The sequence below is a fragment of the Tympanuchus pallidicinctus genome, unplaced genomic scaffold, assembly GCF_026119805.1.
Source record: "Tympanuchus pallidicinctus isolate F22 unplaced genomic scaffold, pur_lepc_1.0 scaffold1, whole genome shotgun sequence".
Lineage (NCBI taxonomy): Eukaryota > Metazoa > Chordata > Aves > Galliformes > Phasianidae > Tympanuchus > Tympanuchus pallidicinctus.
This window is the reverse complement of record NW_026294618.1, coordinates 106,310,952-106,328,126: the sequence shown is the minus strand read 5'-3', so window position 1 is coordinate 106,328,126 and position 17,175 is coordinate 106,310,952. Positions and strand designations below refer to the sequence as shown.

Sequence of the window (17,175 nt, the reverse complement as noted above, 5' to 3'; positions counted from 1 at the left end):
TATTAAAAAAATAATCACAAGGAAGTCTCAAACCTATTGCGATTCAAGAGGAAAACTCAAATAAATTATAAAATCATAGTCTAGAAAACAGTTCATTTAGCAAATGAACCTTCAAATATACCTTCAAATTTAGTTCTTCAGTAAAGGTACTCTTGTTTGAGCATGTACTTACAGACATTTGTAAAATTAAATTTCATCATTACAAAAAAAAAAAATTCTGAATCTCAATATAACAATCATTTTCTGCTTCAGGATGTTAAAGCACTAAGAGCAAAAACTACTTTTTTCAACCTGAACATCCAGGTTTTATAGCTTGATGCCCAAGGGATGGGATGCCATTAAGAGAGACCCAGACAGGCTCAAGCAGTGGGTCCAGGAGAACCTCATGAAATTCAACACATCCAAGTGCAAGGCCTGTCCCTGGGTAATGGTAACTCCCACTGTCAATACAAGCTAGGAGATGAAAGGATAGAGCACAACGCTGCTGAAAAGGACCTGGGGTACTGGTGGATGGCAGCTGGACATGAGCCAGCACTGTGCTCTCACTGCCCAGAGAACCAACCGCATCCTGGGCTGCATCAAAAGAAGCGTGGCCAGCAGGGCAGGGGAGGGGAGCACTGAGTAGGGTAGGGATAGAGCACTGTGTAGGGTAGATAGGGAGTGCTCACTACAGGAGAGATGTGGACCTGTTGGTTCACCTCCAGAGGAGGGCCACAAAAACGAGCCCAGGAATGGAATACCTCCCTTATGAGACACCTGAAAGTGGCCTTTTAGTATCTAAAGGAGGGCTACAAGAAAGAAGGGGACAGACACTTTAGGAAGGTCTGTTGTGGCAGTACAAGGGGAAATGGTTTCACACTTCAGGAGGGTTGATTTAGATTGGATATAAAGAAGAAGTTTTTGACAACAAAGGCAGTGAGGCACCGGCACAGGTTGCCTAGAGAGGTGGTGGTGTCCCATCCCTGCAGACAGCCAACAGCAGGCTGGATGGAGCTTTGAGCACCAGATATCTCTCTAAACGTGCCTGTTCATTGCAGGGGAGTTGGATTAGATGACCTTTACAGGTACTTTCCAACTCAAATGAGTCTATGATTAGACCCAGGATTTTTGTCAGACCGGTTTAGAAGATCTAATTAAAAAAAAACAAAACAAAACAAAACAAACAACACCTGACTCTGAGAATCTTGGCTTCAGTATTTTCTTTTGCTGAATCAATCTAAACTTAAACAAAAACAACAACAAAAAAAAAGTCTTCACCAAAATTTGGAGAACATCATTTTGGAATTCTTCCTTCTGATCTGTCACTTTGCTATTATGATGCCTTTCTTTGCAGGCAGGTCACACTGCCTCTTCTAGAAATATTTATCACACAGCCAAAATGTCCAAAATCAAAGTAATTGCATGCCAGCACAGATGTCCCCCATCAAATGATATGAGTATGTCCGACCATGTGATAAGATGCATAGTGCTGGCACATGAGAACTGGATATATGCTGCAAATGTACGGCCTAGATTTGGACCCCAATTACCCACAAAGCTCAGACCAAAACATGTATCCAGGCCTGTGCAGTTTGTGTCCCTATGATTCAAGAAACTGACATGGGAAACCTGTTCTTACAGAATGAAGTTCTAGGAGCTCAATGGTCACTGATTCAGACCATAGATAAATTTGACAGTGCTCCCTCAGCTTCCATAGTGACTGCAGTCCACTAACACAAAACACTACAGTCAAATAGGACCAGCATCAATAAGAGTGAAAGAAGCTCTGATATGCCTTAACAGCATATGCTTACTCAAAAAGGATTTTAATTAAAGTAGACAGAACATTGTAAAGCTAAGATGGATAGGGAAACAAGCTATATAACTTATGCAGTTAACAAAAACATATACACGAGAGTATACTGTGGCATCAGAAGAGAACAGAAGTCACGAGGCAATAAATCACACTTTAAAAAAACAAGCAAGAATACACTCAAAAAAATGACTGTTTGTAAACAGGGAATGTACAGTTTCAGGCTTCGTCCTCTAGATGTGGGTCAAAATACAATAGTAAGATATGCTTCTATTCCTGCCTGCCAAGGCCCTGTGAGAGCCACATCTAAACACTTGTCTTTTCTTTGTTTCTCTCCTCCTCTTTCCTATATGTCCTGGTGTGCTCAGAGTGGGGACTTGTCTGTAGGCACTGCTAAAACATAAATAATTACACTGAGAAGAACCCAAGCACGTGATTCTGCATCTTTCCCCAAGACAGGCAGCTGCTACAGCCCATCCTCATCTTGTTTTTCAAAGCTTAGAAGGTCCCCATGGGAATATATAAGGTATTTCTACACTTGAGTGTCTGAAGCGCAGTAGGTCTGGAGAGAGTGAAACTAGGACTGGAAAGCAAATGAACTGTTTTACAACACGGACAACAATTTTGCTAAGCAATCCCTACATCACAAATTTTAAATAAGATTTAAAATTTGGTGCCTAATTAGATAATGAGAGAAAGTGATATAGTCAATATATATTATGTTATATGCACACTGGAATAAAAATTATTTCGTTGTGGTACACTACTAGCAGACAGCGCTGCCAGGAAAAAAACTTATTTATTCTGGAACAAGTCACAGCTTAGTACTAAGTTATATTTCTCAGGCATTATTTCACAATTCTCTACTATTTTTCAAGTAATAAGTGACTTGTACGTTGCATGGCTGTAGACAGCAGATGAAATGAACTCCCTGCCTTCCTTAGATCCACATAATTCCAATATTTTGATCTCAGAGCTACCCCGGCTTTACCCAAGGTGAGACCAAGTTCTCATACTACAACTGTGCAATTTCTTCAATACAAAGAAAACTTTACTTTTCTCCTCTGAAAGGTTGAATTGCAAACACAAACTGTAATACAGTCCTCTTCCCAACAATGGTCTCTTGAAGCAATTGAAAAGCTTCTTCACTGCAGGTGAAAGAACTACGCTTCCAATGAGGCAAAGAGCTGATTCAGAAAGAATGCAAAAATCAGTAGAGGTTGAAAAATCCACATATACCAGACAGAATCCATTTTTCCTTCTAGAAAAGTGAGCTGCAGATATATCTTATACCAATGTAACCCAGAACACAAACTAACACAAAAATGAACACAACTTTTTTTATAAGCTCTGCTCTGACTCAGAAAATGAGGAGAAAAAAATTAACCGAAGTGGAAAATCAGTTTAGTGAACTTTATATCAACATAATGATCCTAACAGAAAGGTGAGGAAAATCTTGATAGAAAAAGTTCACAAGACTTCCACACAATAACTTGGAAAGGCTTGGGAACTACATCTGGATACATCGCTCTGAAACACCATCCTGTTTTCAGAGGTGTGCTGTTTGTTTTCTCAGAGTAACACACATGGGTGACTGGATTCCAAAAAAATGTAATCATAGGACACACACTGAGAAACTCTTACCTGGTTGTCGCTAGCTTCTCTCCTTTTTTCCAGTCCCAAAACACAATGGCATGATTATCATCAAGCCCAACAGATGCCAAACATTTTCCATCAGCTGTACAAAAGCAGTACTTAATGTTAAAGGTGATTACTCTTTAACTGAACATACAGCAGGCAATGGACACAACAAATACACTGTAAACTGAATTTCAAGTGATATTACAAATGAAAGAAAAGAAAGCATGTCATGGGTACAAATGATTCCACAAGAACTACTTCAGAGTTCACAAGGCCAAACAGACTCTCATACTGGACTGGCCTCACAATATTCAGCATCTTACATGACTAAGTTCTATGAAAAACAGGCCCAAGAGGAGAAGGGGAACTAGAGTTCACAGTTGAAGAACATAGGCCTAGAAAGAAGGAAGGGATGAAACTGAAAAACAAGAAATAAAACCAAAACAGTTTTTAAAAAGTAAAGAAAATAAAGATACAAACAAGGAGACAAAAAGTTGATGTGAAAAGAAACCAAAGGAGACAGTAAGAACCATTCTAGAACAGCTTTAATGAACAAAACCACTATGAATACAGCTGATACAAAAATATACAGTGACATGCATTATTTCTTTAGGAAAGATGCATAATATCATAATAAAGATAATTATTTTTAAAGGTAACTCAAATAAGTCAAAGAAAAAAATATTTTGTTAAGAATACAACTTTACAACTTTATTCACATCAAACAGGCTTCATGCGTTAATTTAGGCTACACATTCTGATTAATAACCACCAGAGGGCACAGTCAAACACTGCATGAACATAATTACAACATCAGAATCATAAGATGATCAAAACAGTCCTACAAAAGCAATCTGGCTCTGTACACTGAGCTCAGTGGCCAATAGCAGATGCTTTTGAAAGTATGGGCAGAGAGGAAGGGTAGTATAAAGTTAGCCACCAGATCAACTAAGACAGAAAGAAAAAAGGCATCTTTGGGGTGCAGGGCAACTTTTTTTTTTTTTAAAGCTTTGCATAGTGCAACCTGTAACTAATTTGGAAACATCTCTTATTAACACAATGAAAATTGCCTTCGCAGGGCCAAACCAGCCCTCTGATCCTGTAGCATCTGTTCCATTCAGTGTCAAGAACCTAAATTAAAGCCATTTAGGTAGGAAATGAAGACTTCTTCAATATGTGCTTTTTCAGGATTAGGTTTAAAGCAACACTGTCCTTATGCCGGTCATTCTTACTTCTTAAAAAACAATTATTTAATGCCCATAGAGTATGTGATCAATATGATTTTATGAAGGTGTATATATTTTAATACATGGGATATAAGTAACTGCAGAGAAATCTAATTTTAATGAGAACATAGATCACAACGTATTTCCTAACTGTATTTTGTTCAAATACAGTTCTCAATGACATTTTTTCTTTTTTTAACATCTACACACACAATGTCCATCAGATCATCTCTATCCATTTCCCCTTCTCCTGGTATCAACTTTACTAGGTTTCACACTGCAGCGTATCAGCAATTTCACATTGCTTGGATGAACACCAAGGCTCCTCTTCAGATAATGGAATATGAGTCAGTTCCAGACTTATCTTTATGGAAGACTCTTCCACGTGGTCCTGTCTAATAAATGTGATCTAACGTGCCATAATGAGTTCTGACATTACAACAGAGCAGAATGTGAAATAGATCATGCTTTATTGAAGCCCACATAAAAATCTGAGTTCAGAAAATGATAGTTAAGGTAAAGTAGTGGGTAGCCACAATATTTGTTAGACTTTAAAATCTTTTATAATTTAAGTGTGACGTAGGACAGCTTTTGTCTGAAGGTAAAATGGACGTGTCACACCAAGGGCCAGGTCTATGAGAAGAGCTGAGTGCATAAGGACAAGCAGAATTTTAGAATTCTACTTTGTTCTGAGATCATGAGATCCTGATGAATTTTTACACTGGTAGAATCACTGAATTGTAGGGATTGGAAAGGACCTCAAAGGATCAGTGAGTTTAACCCCCCTGCTAAAGCAAGTACCCTACTGGGTACCTACCTGGGTAGACATCTGGATGGGACTTGAATATCTCCATAGAAGGAGCCTTCACATCCTCTCTGGGCAACCTGTTCACCCTTAGCATACTGGAGTGACTATGTGCACTCCTGGATGTGCCCCACTCTTTTCAAACCGAGCAATTTAGATCCTATTCCTGCTTAGCAGCACACAGGAGTTAGGCACTGTTTCATTAACTATCCATAAATGTTTAATCTGATAATGCATAGCATTCTAAGTACTGTTCAAGCACTCTCCATAAGTCTTCCGGCTCAAAGGAATCACTGTAATCACTTCTTAAATCCTGTGCTATATATTATCCATAAGCACTGTATTCTCACAAATGAACAAAAAAATTTTTAAAGGCTCCAAATAATTTCTGTCCTGTTTTCCAAAGTTAGGCTTATCTGAGACTAACTGCTCAAGTCACTTTTCAAACTGTGATTAAGACTCTTAGCAAGACTGTAAACAAGGAAGAGTAGATTGGTACTCCAAGAGTAGTGTTTCTTTCCCTCTTTCTCATTCATATTTGGGAGTAGACAGATAAAAAAATAATTTAATAGAAAGGAGTAATGGATTGGTAAGATTTTATAAAAATACAAAATTGTGTGAATCACCATCATGTGAGTGATTTAAAATTGAATACAGGAGCTGCCCTTAGACAACTGAGAGCTCAGGTCATTCATCCCAGAAAGGCAAGTAGGAGAAGCAGCAGACAACTGTTTATCATATCTGCTTCTGTAAACCCACTGAAAAACGTTAGCAAATTTGAAGAACTGCATGAGCCTGAAGATCACAATGCCATCTCATCTGTACACTTGAAGTGATCGCTCTGCCTGCTTTTAAATTATTATGCCATCATGTAGAAAGCCATTTGAGTCCCAGCTGTACACTCAGTATTATGAATTACACATTCAGAAGAATTAGTGATGGATTGTAAAAGAATCCTATAACTGATTCATTGCCCAAACAATTTTTATCAAAACTGACAGAAAGGCTTTTATGTAAAACTTGTATTGGCCGTAAAATGGTCATTTAACACAAAGAACAAAACTAACTGTCATAGCTATTCAAATAGAAGTTTCACCAAGAGGATTGCTTTTTAATTAATCACTTAGAGCAATGTACCTGAAAAATCCAGTGCACACACTCCTCTTTGATGCTGGCCTTTGAGTAATGATAAACACTTCAACGTCTGTGTGTCCCAAACATGAATAGCAGCGTCTCTTCCAACCTGAATCAGAGGATTAATTCGAATATCTGCTCATAAAGTTCAAAGCACACCAATATCAGTAATTAGCACTATCACATCTTCAAAACACTCCAGAGGTAACTATTTTTCTCCTTGCTGCATTTTATCTTTTTCACAGACTATTTTCTCTTCTGTATCACAATTCATTTCAGGCACACTGGAGCGTGGAACTTTGATATACTGCTTTCATGGAAAAGTCCATTCTCACCTTGTGAGAAGTTCACAGCCTCATTAGTTGTGGTATGAGAAGTATGTCTGCCTCTATGTTGTAAACTGGATCTCAGAATCTGTCAACTTAGATAGTTTTCCAAACTAAAACTTTTTTACTTGTTCTTTTACACACAGTCATACATACCCTCATTCTTCTCTCTCAGGGATGCCTAGTTTAATTAGAAATAAAAGTCCACACAACCTTTTCCCTCAGCTTCTCGTTTTCTTACCTCTTTCTTTTCCCTTCTCTATATATCTATATATCCATGCACAAAATCCCCTTTCTCTAAGCTTGCCCTACACTGAGACTAACTAATGATACATCAAAAATGCCTAGGACGTAGATAAAAATACAGCTCCCACACTTCACAGATAAAAGCAGAAATTCAAAGTGAATGTAAAATAGTAAATCTATTTTTCTCCTAATTATAAATCATAAAGGCAACTTATTTCCATGGATTTCTAAAATCATCTCTGCTAAATACCTACCTGCCCAGTAGCAACATAGTCTTTCACTGGATGAATGCTTAGGCTGAGGATATCATCATCATGGCCGAGATACAGCCTTTGGGAGTGCTGCTGCCTATTATATACAACAGCTACAGCAGCAATGTGATACACCACTTCTCCAGTCTGTGTGTAGAACAAATTATTTCGACAGTCGTAGCCCCTATAACTGAAGTAAACATGAAACAAGTTACATTCTGTTTTAAAAATATTCTGGTACATTGTGTAACAAATTGTGCAAATTAATTTGATAGTGCAGCAGGGCTGTCAACCCTCCTGTCTCAAAACTATCTCACCACATAGGCAGAGAGACACTATTCCTACCAAAGTCATCAATCTTCACGGTTTACTTTGCAGTAAACTCTTAAATTAGTACTGACATCACAGGAAAGAATACGTAGAGTGCACAGAATTACAGCCAGCTTTACAGAGATTTGGGTTCAAGAACAAAGCTGTTAGGCAGTGTGACAAATCACAGCTATCAGAAATAGAATCTTTGCTCTGGGATACATACGGTTGAGTCAATAGAAGGTAATTTTATGAAATGCACTGCTCGGGTATTATTTAATATATGTCTAGATTATTACAATCTTCTCTTGTTCCTTACCTAACACAACCGAAAGAAAACAAAGTCTATGGTTGATATTCCATAAATTATGTACAGCAGCAGTGACAAATAAATCAGTTGTGAGTAAGCTCTGATACTGAGTATAATGCTTAGGATGTTTCAACAACCAGAAAAAAAAGAAAAAAAAAAAGGAAAAGAAAGCATTATTTAATATTGCTCTACCCGTGTATGAACTGCAATTTTAGACTGTCCTCAGGCGCTCGTTCTCTTTTGAGGAAAGGAACAGAATGGTTTTTCTCTTTACTTTGTTGTTTCAGCTGAGGTAGGTCTTCTTTGTAAACCTGAAGAATAATTGTTAACGTTAATAGCACAGCTCCAAACATTTCTGAATATTTGTGTACATGCAAGAAAAACACCATTTCATACAAGTTTTACAACTTAATACACTGTTAAAGTGATGGTCAGTAGTTACAAGAAGGAGGAAGTCACTATTCATTCCTGCAGAACTCCTAAGGATGATAATAAATCTATTCCAGACAGTGGAGTCTCCTGACACGTGAAGGACACTGCGTTACTCTGGAGCAGAGCTCATTTTTCCTATGAGATTCCATTGTCTGTCAGTGAAAAGGATTCACAATACTGACTGAAACCATCAAGTCTCTAAGCATCTTTTTAACTTCAAATGTACTTCAGAGTATGTAATCAGAGCTGAACACAATGAACCAATTCTGCCTAGATATCATGATTAAACATACAGTGCCCAACAGTACCTAAGTGATTTGCCAATACATCTGAAACCAGAAAAGAGAACCTCCATAGATAATGCTACAGGCACAGACACCATGCATTAAAATCTTTCAGGAATTCTGAAACTCTGTGGGATTGCTGATGATGTCTGAAGCCTCTTGAAAGCAGTGGCATTAAACTACATTTGTTACAGTGTGGAGACAGAGCCTGATTATTATTTTTTTTTCTCTTTTTCTATACCTACATTTCTTGTTGTTCCTTTCATTTTTCCACAAAGGACAATTAAATTGTTAGTGCTGTAGAACTGTGTCTGACCTCAAAGACAACACGCTGGATTTATACAAGTAAAATGTTCATATAACTTGAGATGAGTTTTTGATAGTGGTAACTAAGTAGACCTTAACACACATCTGTCACTCATATGGGTTCTACTTTGTCCTGAGCGTTCTTGACTATCTACTCTGCTCCTCAGAGAATGCTGCTAATGAATAAGAATCAAGGATTATTGTTTTCTAATACACTTCAATATCTAAAAACCTATCTCTATAATATCTAATATCTATCTCTACACAGCTTCAGCCATAAACTCAGAGGAAAAAAAAAAAAGTGTAATGCTATAATGCAATGGAAATTACCCTGATAATAGCAGGGAGGCAAAGCCTTAGGCGACAGCAAACAAGGACAAATCCAAACAATGCAGCTATAGACACAAAAATGAAGGAAAACAGCTGCTTACCTTTGAAGGCCTCAGGAAGGAAGGGGTCCCCAACAAGACACCCTTCCCACCCCACCCCTGCCAAGCCTTAAATGAGGTTTGGGAAAGTGTGGATCCTGATTCCACCCCTTCAGGTCACTCTGCATTGCGTGCAGCTGAGTTCCAGGGGTTGGCTTTGCCTTCCCACCAGGTGCTCAATGACTGGTTCAGGCCCTGACTCTGCATTTCCACTACAAAAAGCCATACCCACTTCTAAAAATGAGATTCATGGTTTTAAATTTCCAAGTGCTTTTATAATTTCCTCTAACAAGTGATTTTCTTCTACGTGTACTTTATATGCTTGATGTCTCACATTTCCTGTTTAAGATTCTATTTCATGCTGCTTCTAGCTTTGCCATACATTAATCTGCTTGATACATTTCACCTTAACTGCCTAAAACTATTTTTTCATTTTCAGCTTTTAATTCCAGATGTTCTTTTTGACACATAGTGTGGAGGAGGATGCTGTCTGATTTGCATGCAGAGGGAGAATAAGGAGAAGGGGAAGGCTGGGACAAGTACACCAGACAGTTCTGGGGTAAAAGAAAGGCCAGGGAGCAAATATTGCAAAATCTCTGTTTCATTTGGCAAACACAATAAATCTCCATAACAAAGGGGTAAAATAAGCTGTTGGCTGAAGGACCTGAGCCACTTAATGCAGAATCTGTAATGTGCAGAGAAAAGACAAAGGATAGTCCTTTACTAAAGTATGGAATGTTAGAGGTGACCTGTCAGCATTCTAGAAAGAAACTCCATGTCTGCCACTAAGTGACTCAAACTAACTTGAACCAAGCTGATTGTATAATTTGCATTCTCAGGTACATAGCATGAGATTATGTCTGGTCTGTAGTTCTGACCTTTGACCATTGCAATTGCTCAGGTCACTTGTCAAGGTGACAAATAGTAATCTCCTCACAATAATGGATTCCAAAAATCAAGCCCCAGATATTTTAAACCAGAAGCCAAAATCAGGAGAGAGAGAGAGAGAGCAGAATTTGATGTTGATGTTCCTTTGCCTTCACAACAAACAAAGATAACAGCACCCTTCCACATCATAGACTGTTATAAAGATCAGTGATCATGAGCACACAGTATTGACAAGCCCATAGCAACCAAACAGATGCAAGGTCAGGTTGGCACACTGAGTCAGCAAGTCAGAATCTGATACAAAGATGGCAATAAGGGATAGTTACTGTAACTGATTGCAAGTTTCTCAACCAGCCACCAGTGATTGCCAGACACTGGCAAACATGATAAAGCAGGTCCAAAATCAAACAAAGACCCAAGACAGACCCAAGACAAGTCTGGATCAGCAGGGTCCATGGCCAGACATGAGCATGACAGCAGCACCCCAGCACTTCATCAGAGCTGAAGGGCGTAAGAGATGTCTTTTAGCCAGGACGAGTGTAAAGACATTTTTATGATATAGAACCTGTTATTCAAAACATATAGCTCATGTGAAACCAGCAGAAGCTAAGCTATGTAACAAAATAATTTTCAGTAAGGATAGAGTTCAAGTGAAAAGAGCTGCATTTCTCTGTGGAAAAGACATTCAAGGGCAAGCTCAGAAGTTGATGAAGTAATCACCAGAGAGAAATCCCAAGAAGTCCAAGGAAAAAGCAAGAGAAGCACTGGGGCTATGATCACAAGAGAAAGAGAACAGAGAGGGCTTTTTTGTTATTCACTGTGTAGAACTTGAATTGAAGATATTACTGATATATCTCAAATAGGTTGTCATAAAGAAACAAGATTGTGTTTCAACTTTGTAAATAAATGGATCTGAATCAGAAAACTTCAAACTCTATTTTGCTTCTATTTATGGCAGTAATCAAAAGGATTCTAAATGATGTTAAGTCACACTGGCCAAAGCAGAATCAGTCTTATGCACAAACAATATGAGGAGTATGAGCCAGGCTAAATCATTCTGTGATGTTCCATTAAAATTGAATAGAATTTTAAACACTTTAAAAATTAAAGCTGAAAGGATACTCATTAGATTTTTATTTTAATCAAAATAATAGAACAATTCTCATAGATTGACATTGAAAGATGAGATTAAGGAGTGAAATGGTGTACTACGATTCCTGAAAAAAAATCAACGTAGTAAAGAATAGTCATTTGATTTTGTCCTTCTAGCATGGAAGCAATCTATTTAAATTTACCTTAGAACACAGTTGTACTGAAAACAGGAAGGTAATGAAGTGCATTAAGTGACCATTAGAGAGCAGTTTTACTTGGATCTCATATAAGCCAGAGAGCTTTTAATTATTGGAAGTTTTATCATTGGTAATAAAGAAGAATCTGCCACAAATAAATGTATTATGCAGGCTTTACACTCATTAAGAGGATTATTCTGCTTTGAATATGCAGAAATCATAGAAAAAAATCCATGATCTCTATTTTACAAATTATGTTTCTCAATTTAATAGGACAGAATGATCTTTTCTAACACGTATCAAGGGAATGGGGATAGCAATACGCTCTTGCAAAATGTTTGACTTTGCTCTGTAAGCCATATTCCTTATTTCAATAGATAGTTTTACATACAGATATGCTAAAGCCCTTATAAATTCCCATCTGCAGCTAAAGTAAACTCTGTTTTTATGTATGTTGGTTGCGTAATCAGTTGAATACTGTCAAAATAATCTTCTTAGAGCAGGATGATGAATTAGCTGGAAACCTCTTTTGCTTATGTTTACTAAATACTGAGGATAACTTGTCAGATAATTGGCACAGTGTATTAATTTTGACTCACCTGACGATCATAGTTGATTTGAGCTTCTTGCTCAATGTCAGAATCTAACTCTGGCACATCAGATAAATCTGAATCTGATTCTTCACTGTAGGAATCAATGCCACCCTCTGCATAAAAATAATCATTATATAGCAGACACCTAATTACAAGGAAATAGCATGCAATGCTTTTATTATGATTGGGTAGTAGTCAACTTTGGAATCAAAAGCAGCTTGTAAGAATCATAGGAGGTGACTGAATGTGTCAGGTTTCATTTCTGTTTCTCCCTTTTCAGTGCCTGGGGCAGGATGGTGGCAGAGGGAAGAGAATAACTAAGTAGTTTTTAGTACATTTCCATCATCTGAGAGAATAATGCTTTTTTCACAGGTTTTGGAGTGATGATACAAAAATGGTAAATAAAAACTTACAGCGTGATCATTATCTGTGTTTAAGAAGATTTGCTATAACAAAAGCATTTTGCCAATTCTGCAGGCACTGACTGATTTTTTGCCCTTTTACTGAAGGGAACAAAAATTTCAGCAACTGACATTATGTAGTTTGTATGGCTTTTAAGTGTACAACATACCAAGGAATCAAAACTATTTTCTCAATTCAGTAAAATATATTTCATCATTGCTGAACTCTCTGTTGATTTCATTCAATAAATAACTCAAAAAACACCATTTTTACCTTGTGGAGCTGTTTCGAGGATGCCATTTGTTATCCCTTCTGGAATAAATTGCCACTGAAAAACAGAGTGATCAGCACCTCCTGTGCTTAAAACCCACTGAAAATCATGGGACCATCGGACATTGGTTACATGTGCTGAATGGCCAACATATTTTCTAAATTTAGCTCCTAAAAGGCACAAATAGAACAGCTCACATAGAAGAATAAAGAAAAGCAACCATGATAGCTAATAAAGTTTGTCTTTCAAAAGAAACAAGCTCTAATTTCTCCTAGGAAACAGAAATGAAAGTTACAAAAATACTTAAATGCCTGCTTGGGTATTCTGATATTAATAGTAATCACAGAAAAATAAATGGCATAAAATACCTCAAGAAACAGGTTTACTTCAGTTTTCAGAAAAAAGTAATTAAATCCTGGCAAGAAGTATCTATATATCTATATCTATACCTATATCTATATCTAAACAGCCATATGTATCTGTACAGATAGGGTTAGTTATTTATACTATGGCCATTAATGCTCAAGTGAATTACACACATGCTAATACACAGTAATTCAAGTGCAGCATCAGAAAATATACAGATTTCAACTTAATCATGAAAGAACATGGGAAGTCAAAAGGTTGTTACTTTTAGTTGTGTATACATTATATGTATTACAGTGTAGATGCCAAGGAAAAAAACTATGTTAAAAAAGAAATAAACTACAGCCAACTCCAAAGATAAATAACTCACTCAGAGCTATACTGACTCGTTCTAGTAGACCCTGCTGAGGTTTGGATGACAAGGTAGTATCAGAATAGCTACATGGTTAAATGATATGTACTCAATGGTTTTCAAACAAGTGCAAATATGTTGTCAGGGAACTGCTAAATAGGACAGTTAAAATCTCATCATTCTGTCCAACAAAACTAACTGTGAGTTGTTCACAGAGAAATGTGAATTATATACCTGAATCTAATGCCATTATCAGAAAATAGACTGCTGTGGAACTAAACAAACATTGCATTCTTCAGAAATAGAAAATACTGTCTTACCTTTCCTTAGGCATGGAAATCTGAATAACTTAACCAGCCCAAAATCATCCCCAGTCACCAGCACTGAGCTGTTGTAATTACCATCCACAGAGTTGACATCTGTCACGTTTGTGTACTTTGGCCAAATACCATTTACTTCAGATCCTATCACACAGGTCCACGAGGCCCAATGAATTCCTTTGATCTCATCTTTGTTAGTTAGATGCTTACCAGCTGAAAATACACAAAGTGAATATCATTTGTTTTCAGTAAAACCCTTTTTTTTTTTTTTTCATCACATTTACCTTTATATTCTTCTTGGGATTAGACTTTAACCTCATTAATTGAAAAGACTCACAGTTTTCTTTGAACAAGCATGGTCTTGTATTTGTGGCATTTGGGGACATCCTATGTCTTACAAGCTCTAATGCAGCTGCACACATATAAAGCTAAAAACATATAAAAGGGTCAAAAAGTAATCACTCCAGATCACTTCTACCAAAGGAATGCCTTCAATACAAAGCATGTGTATGTGTTCCTAGAGTACTTTCAAGTTCTATGAGATCAGTAATACAAATCTTAAAATAAAGCCACATGTGCAAGCTATGTAGCAATTGTTTGCCTTAGTTATAGTAGGTCACTGAACTTCATATATTTACTCAATGAATCATTCTGTGGTACTTTTCATTTACAGAGAGTGCTTCATAATTTATTGGATATAGCTCGACTCTGTGATAAGTCTGAGTGCTATTGTGTAAGTATCTCTTTTTCATGTTATGTGCATGCTAGGAAAATGAACGTAACTGGTGATGAACATTTCATGTACACGATTTGCTTCATGACAAAAACATTAGTAGCAGTATTAATATACCAGCAACAAAGAACAGAAACTGACCACAGTATCGTGTTTAAAACAAAAGACTTTCCAAGAAAAACATGAAAAACGTTGGAGCTGTCAATTTAGTGGCTCCAGGGGACAAACATAACTGAACACCGAGACTGAAATTTTAAGTATTTCAAGAGATGTCAACTGAAAAGAAACCGATATCTCATCCAGACATTTAACTGCTGTGCAATTTGAATTGGGTCAGGCGTTAGCTTCAGCAGGAATGTAGCTTAAATAGCTAGGCCTAAGAAAATGTACAGGCAATATTTGAAATTAATTGTATTTTTTTGGTTTGTTTTCATAACTGCTAAAAATAGAGAGCATCTTTAACTTTCATCCTAGAATGATACAAAGCTATCAGAAATGCACAGCCCAGTGGATTTCTTGGTTAGACTATCCCAGGCTTTTTAACCTAAAGCTAAAGACTCTCATTCTAAAAATGTGATGGATTGGATTAATTTGATAAGCCTGGGGGGTTATCTATGCACTACTCATTAACAGTCATCAAAACCATCATCATTTCTTAAAGTTGATGTATTCTGCATTTATTCATGTGCGTTAGAGAGAGGAAGGTAAAGGGAAAATATGAGTTTGGAAACTTTAACTGAATTCAACTGAACTCAAACTGTTTACATATAAATTATAACAGTAAATACAAATAAATAAGGCTTAAAACACTCTTGCATTACTTTTGATAAAGATATTTCCCCCAGGGGCAGTGGAAATTCAGATTTTGACTGCAACTGAGTATTTGCACAGAGCCAGGAGCAGCCACCTTTCAAAGAGGCATGATACAGCCACAGTCAGCTGAGTTCAAAATTGACCTCCAGACAAATCTAGGTAAGAAAAATGCAGCCTAGATTCCCTGCATTAAGAAGGGCGCCATACTAGCTCAAACGAGAACAAAATCTTATCCAAAAGTTCTCTTCTGTTCTTTGACAATTTCTTCTGAATATCAGAAAGCACTTTCAATTACAAGTTAGAATAAATCAATTATAACCTAGTGGAAGAATTAAAACTAGTTTTACAGGACAGTCATCCTCAGAGGTGACAAGTAAGTTGGACTGTAAGGATAAAGACAAGGCGTATACATTAATGCAGCTGAGGTCCTTAACAAAATGTAAAAAGGATAATTAAACATTTAGCACAAATTAATTTATTTACTTTGGTGAGATGAATATAAATCTTGCCCCATGATTGAATGTGAATTCTCTACTTGCCAAGCTCATTTTGAACTGCCATCACAAACTGTTAGTATTTCTTACAATTTTGAGATTTACTGCAAGAACAGGAAAGGTACTGATGTAACATGGATGATAACACATTGTGGCATCCCTTATTTATTTAAACAATTCCCAGTCATCTCCTGCAGATTGGGCTTTGCTCCTTCAGCCTCAGCTGTTACCAACTGCCTTCTGGATTTCTGCTGAATGCTCCCTGGTACAATCCATGCAGGGATGAGGGCTGTTGGGGTATTCAATTACTCTGCCAAAGTTTAGCAGTGACACTTTGAACACTGTTTCTAATAACATGTTTTAACATTGAAACCAGCTCTTCTGTTTTTACTAATTAAATTCTTTAAAATGTTCTAATCACTACAACTGTAATCATTCATCATGAAGGAAATGCAACAGGGAATGAAGTGCTTTAGCAGTGTGAAACAAAATTTAGTTCTTCAGTGAGTCAACCTGTAAAAGTTTGCTACCTAAAAGCATACAATTTGTGTAAACATAAAAGGAGAGACAGCTTTTACTTAAACAAAGCTGAAGGTGGGTATATGCTGAGAATAAGGGTGTAAAAATGAACTGTAGTATTCTGTAAGTTCCAGTCACAAAAATCTGCTTGCAAATGCACTATATATATAGTATCTGTATTGTTCACTTCAGATCAACACAGAAGTTTACTTGTTCATTCCATGTTCATACTTGTAAACTTACATGGCATCTTGTAGAACAGTCTCTCTCCTGCGCCATCATTGGTTTGCAGGAATTTGCTATCCACAGACCAGTCAATATGAGTAATAAAACTACAAGATTTGTTGCATTCTCCTATTTTTTTGTATCGCTGAGCAACTGCATAGATATCCACAGGGCCATCATTAGAGCCCACAGCGAGGTAAGAGCCATCAGGTGAGAATTTCATTTCATGGATTACTTCTTTTCGGTCTTTAATATGAACCACCTCTGTCATGTCCCTGCAAGAAACAGTAGTGAAAACGTGACTGTAAACTTCTGAACATGCAGCCTATAAATATTTAAGACAAGTATGGCAACAAATATCTTGTACAAGAGACATAGATGTCACAAAAAAATCTCCTACTGCTTCCATGGGCTATAAGC

The 17,175-nt window shown here is 37.1% G+C and overlaps 1 protein-coding gene across 5 annotated transcripts in view; it reads right to left on the bottom strand.

The window, feature by feature from the left end:
• EML6 (EMAP like 6) overlaps positions 1–17,175 on the bottom strand; it is a 104,309-nt gene that overhangs the window by 39,737 nt on the left and 47,397 nt on the right. For all 5 annotated transcript variants that reach the window (XR_008210759.1, XM_052701892.1, XM_052701896.1 and 2 more), the window contains 8 exons: positions 16,774–17,030; positions 13,972–14,184; positions 12,936–13,103; positions 12,267–12,373; positions 8,233–8,351; positions 7,425–7,611; positions 6,602–6,707; positions 3,437–3,530 (listed from right to left, as the gene is read on the bottom strand). Coding sequence is in view for 4 of the 5 variants with exons in the window: in XM_052701892.1 (XP_052557852.1) it covers positions 3,437–3,530; positions 6,602–6,707; positions 7,425–7,611; positions 8,233–8,351; positions 12,267–12,373; positions 12,936–13,103; positions 13,972–14,184; positions 16,774–17,030 (1,251 nt within the window). In the remaining variant the exon portion in view is untranslated. The remainder of the gene's footprint in view (positions 1–3,436; positions 3,531–6,601; positions 6,708–7,424; positions 7,612–8,232; positions 8,352–12,266; positions 12,374–12,935; positions 13,104–13,971; positions 14,185–16,773; positions 17,031–17,175) is intronic.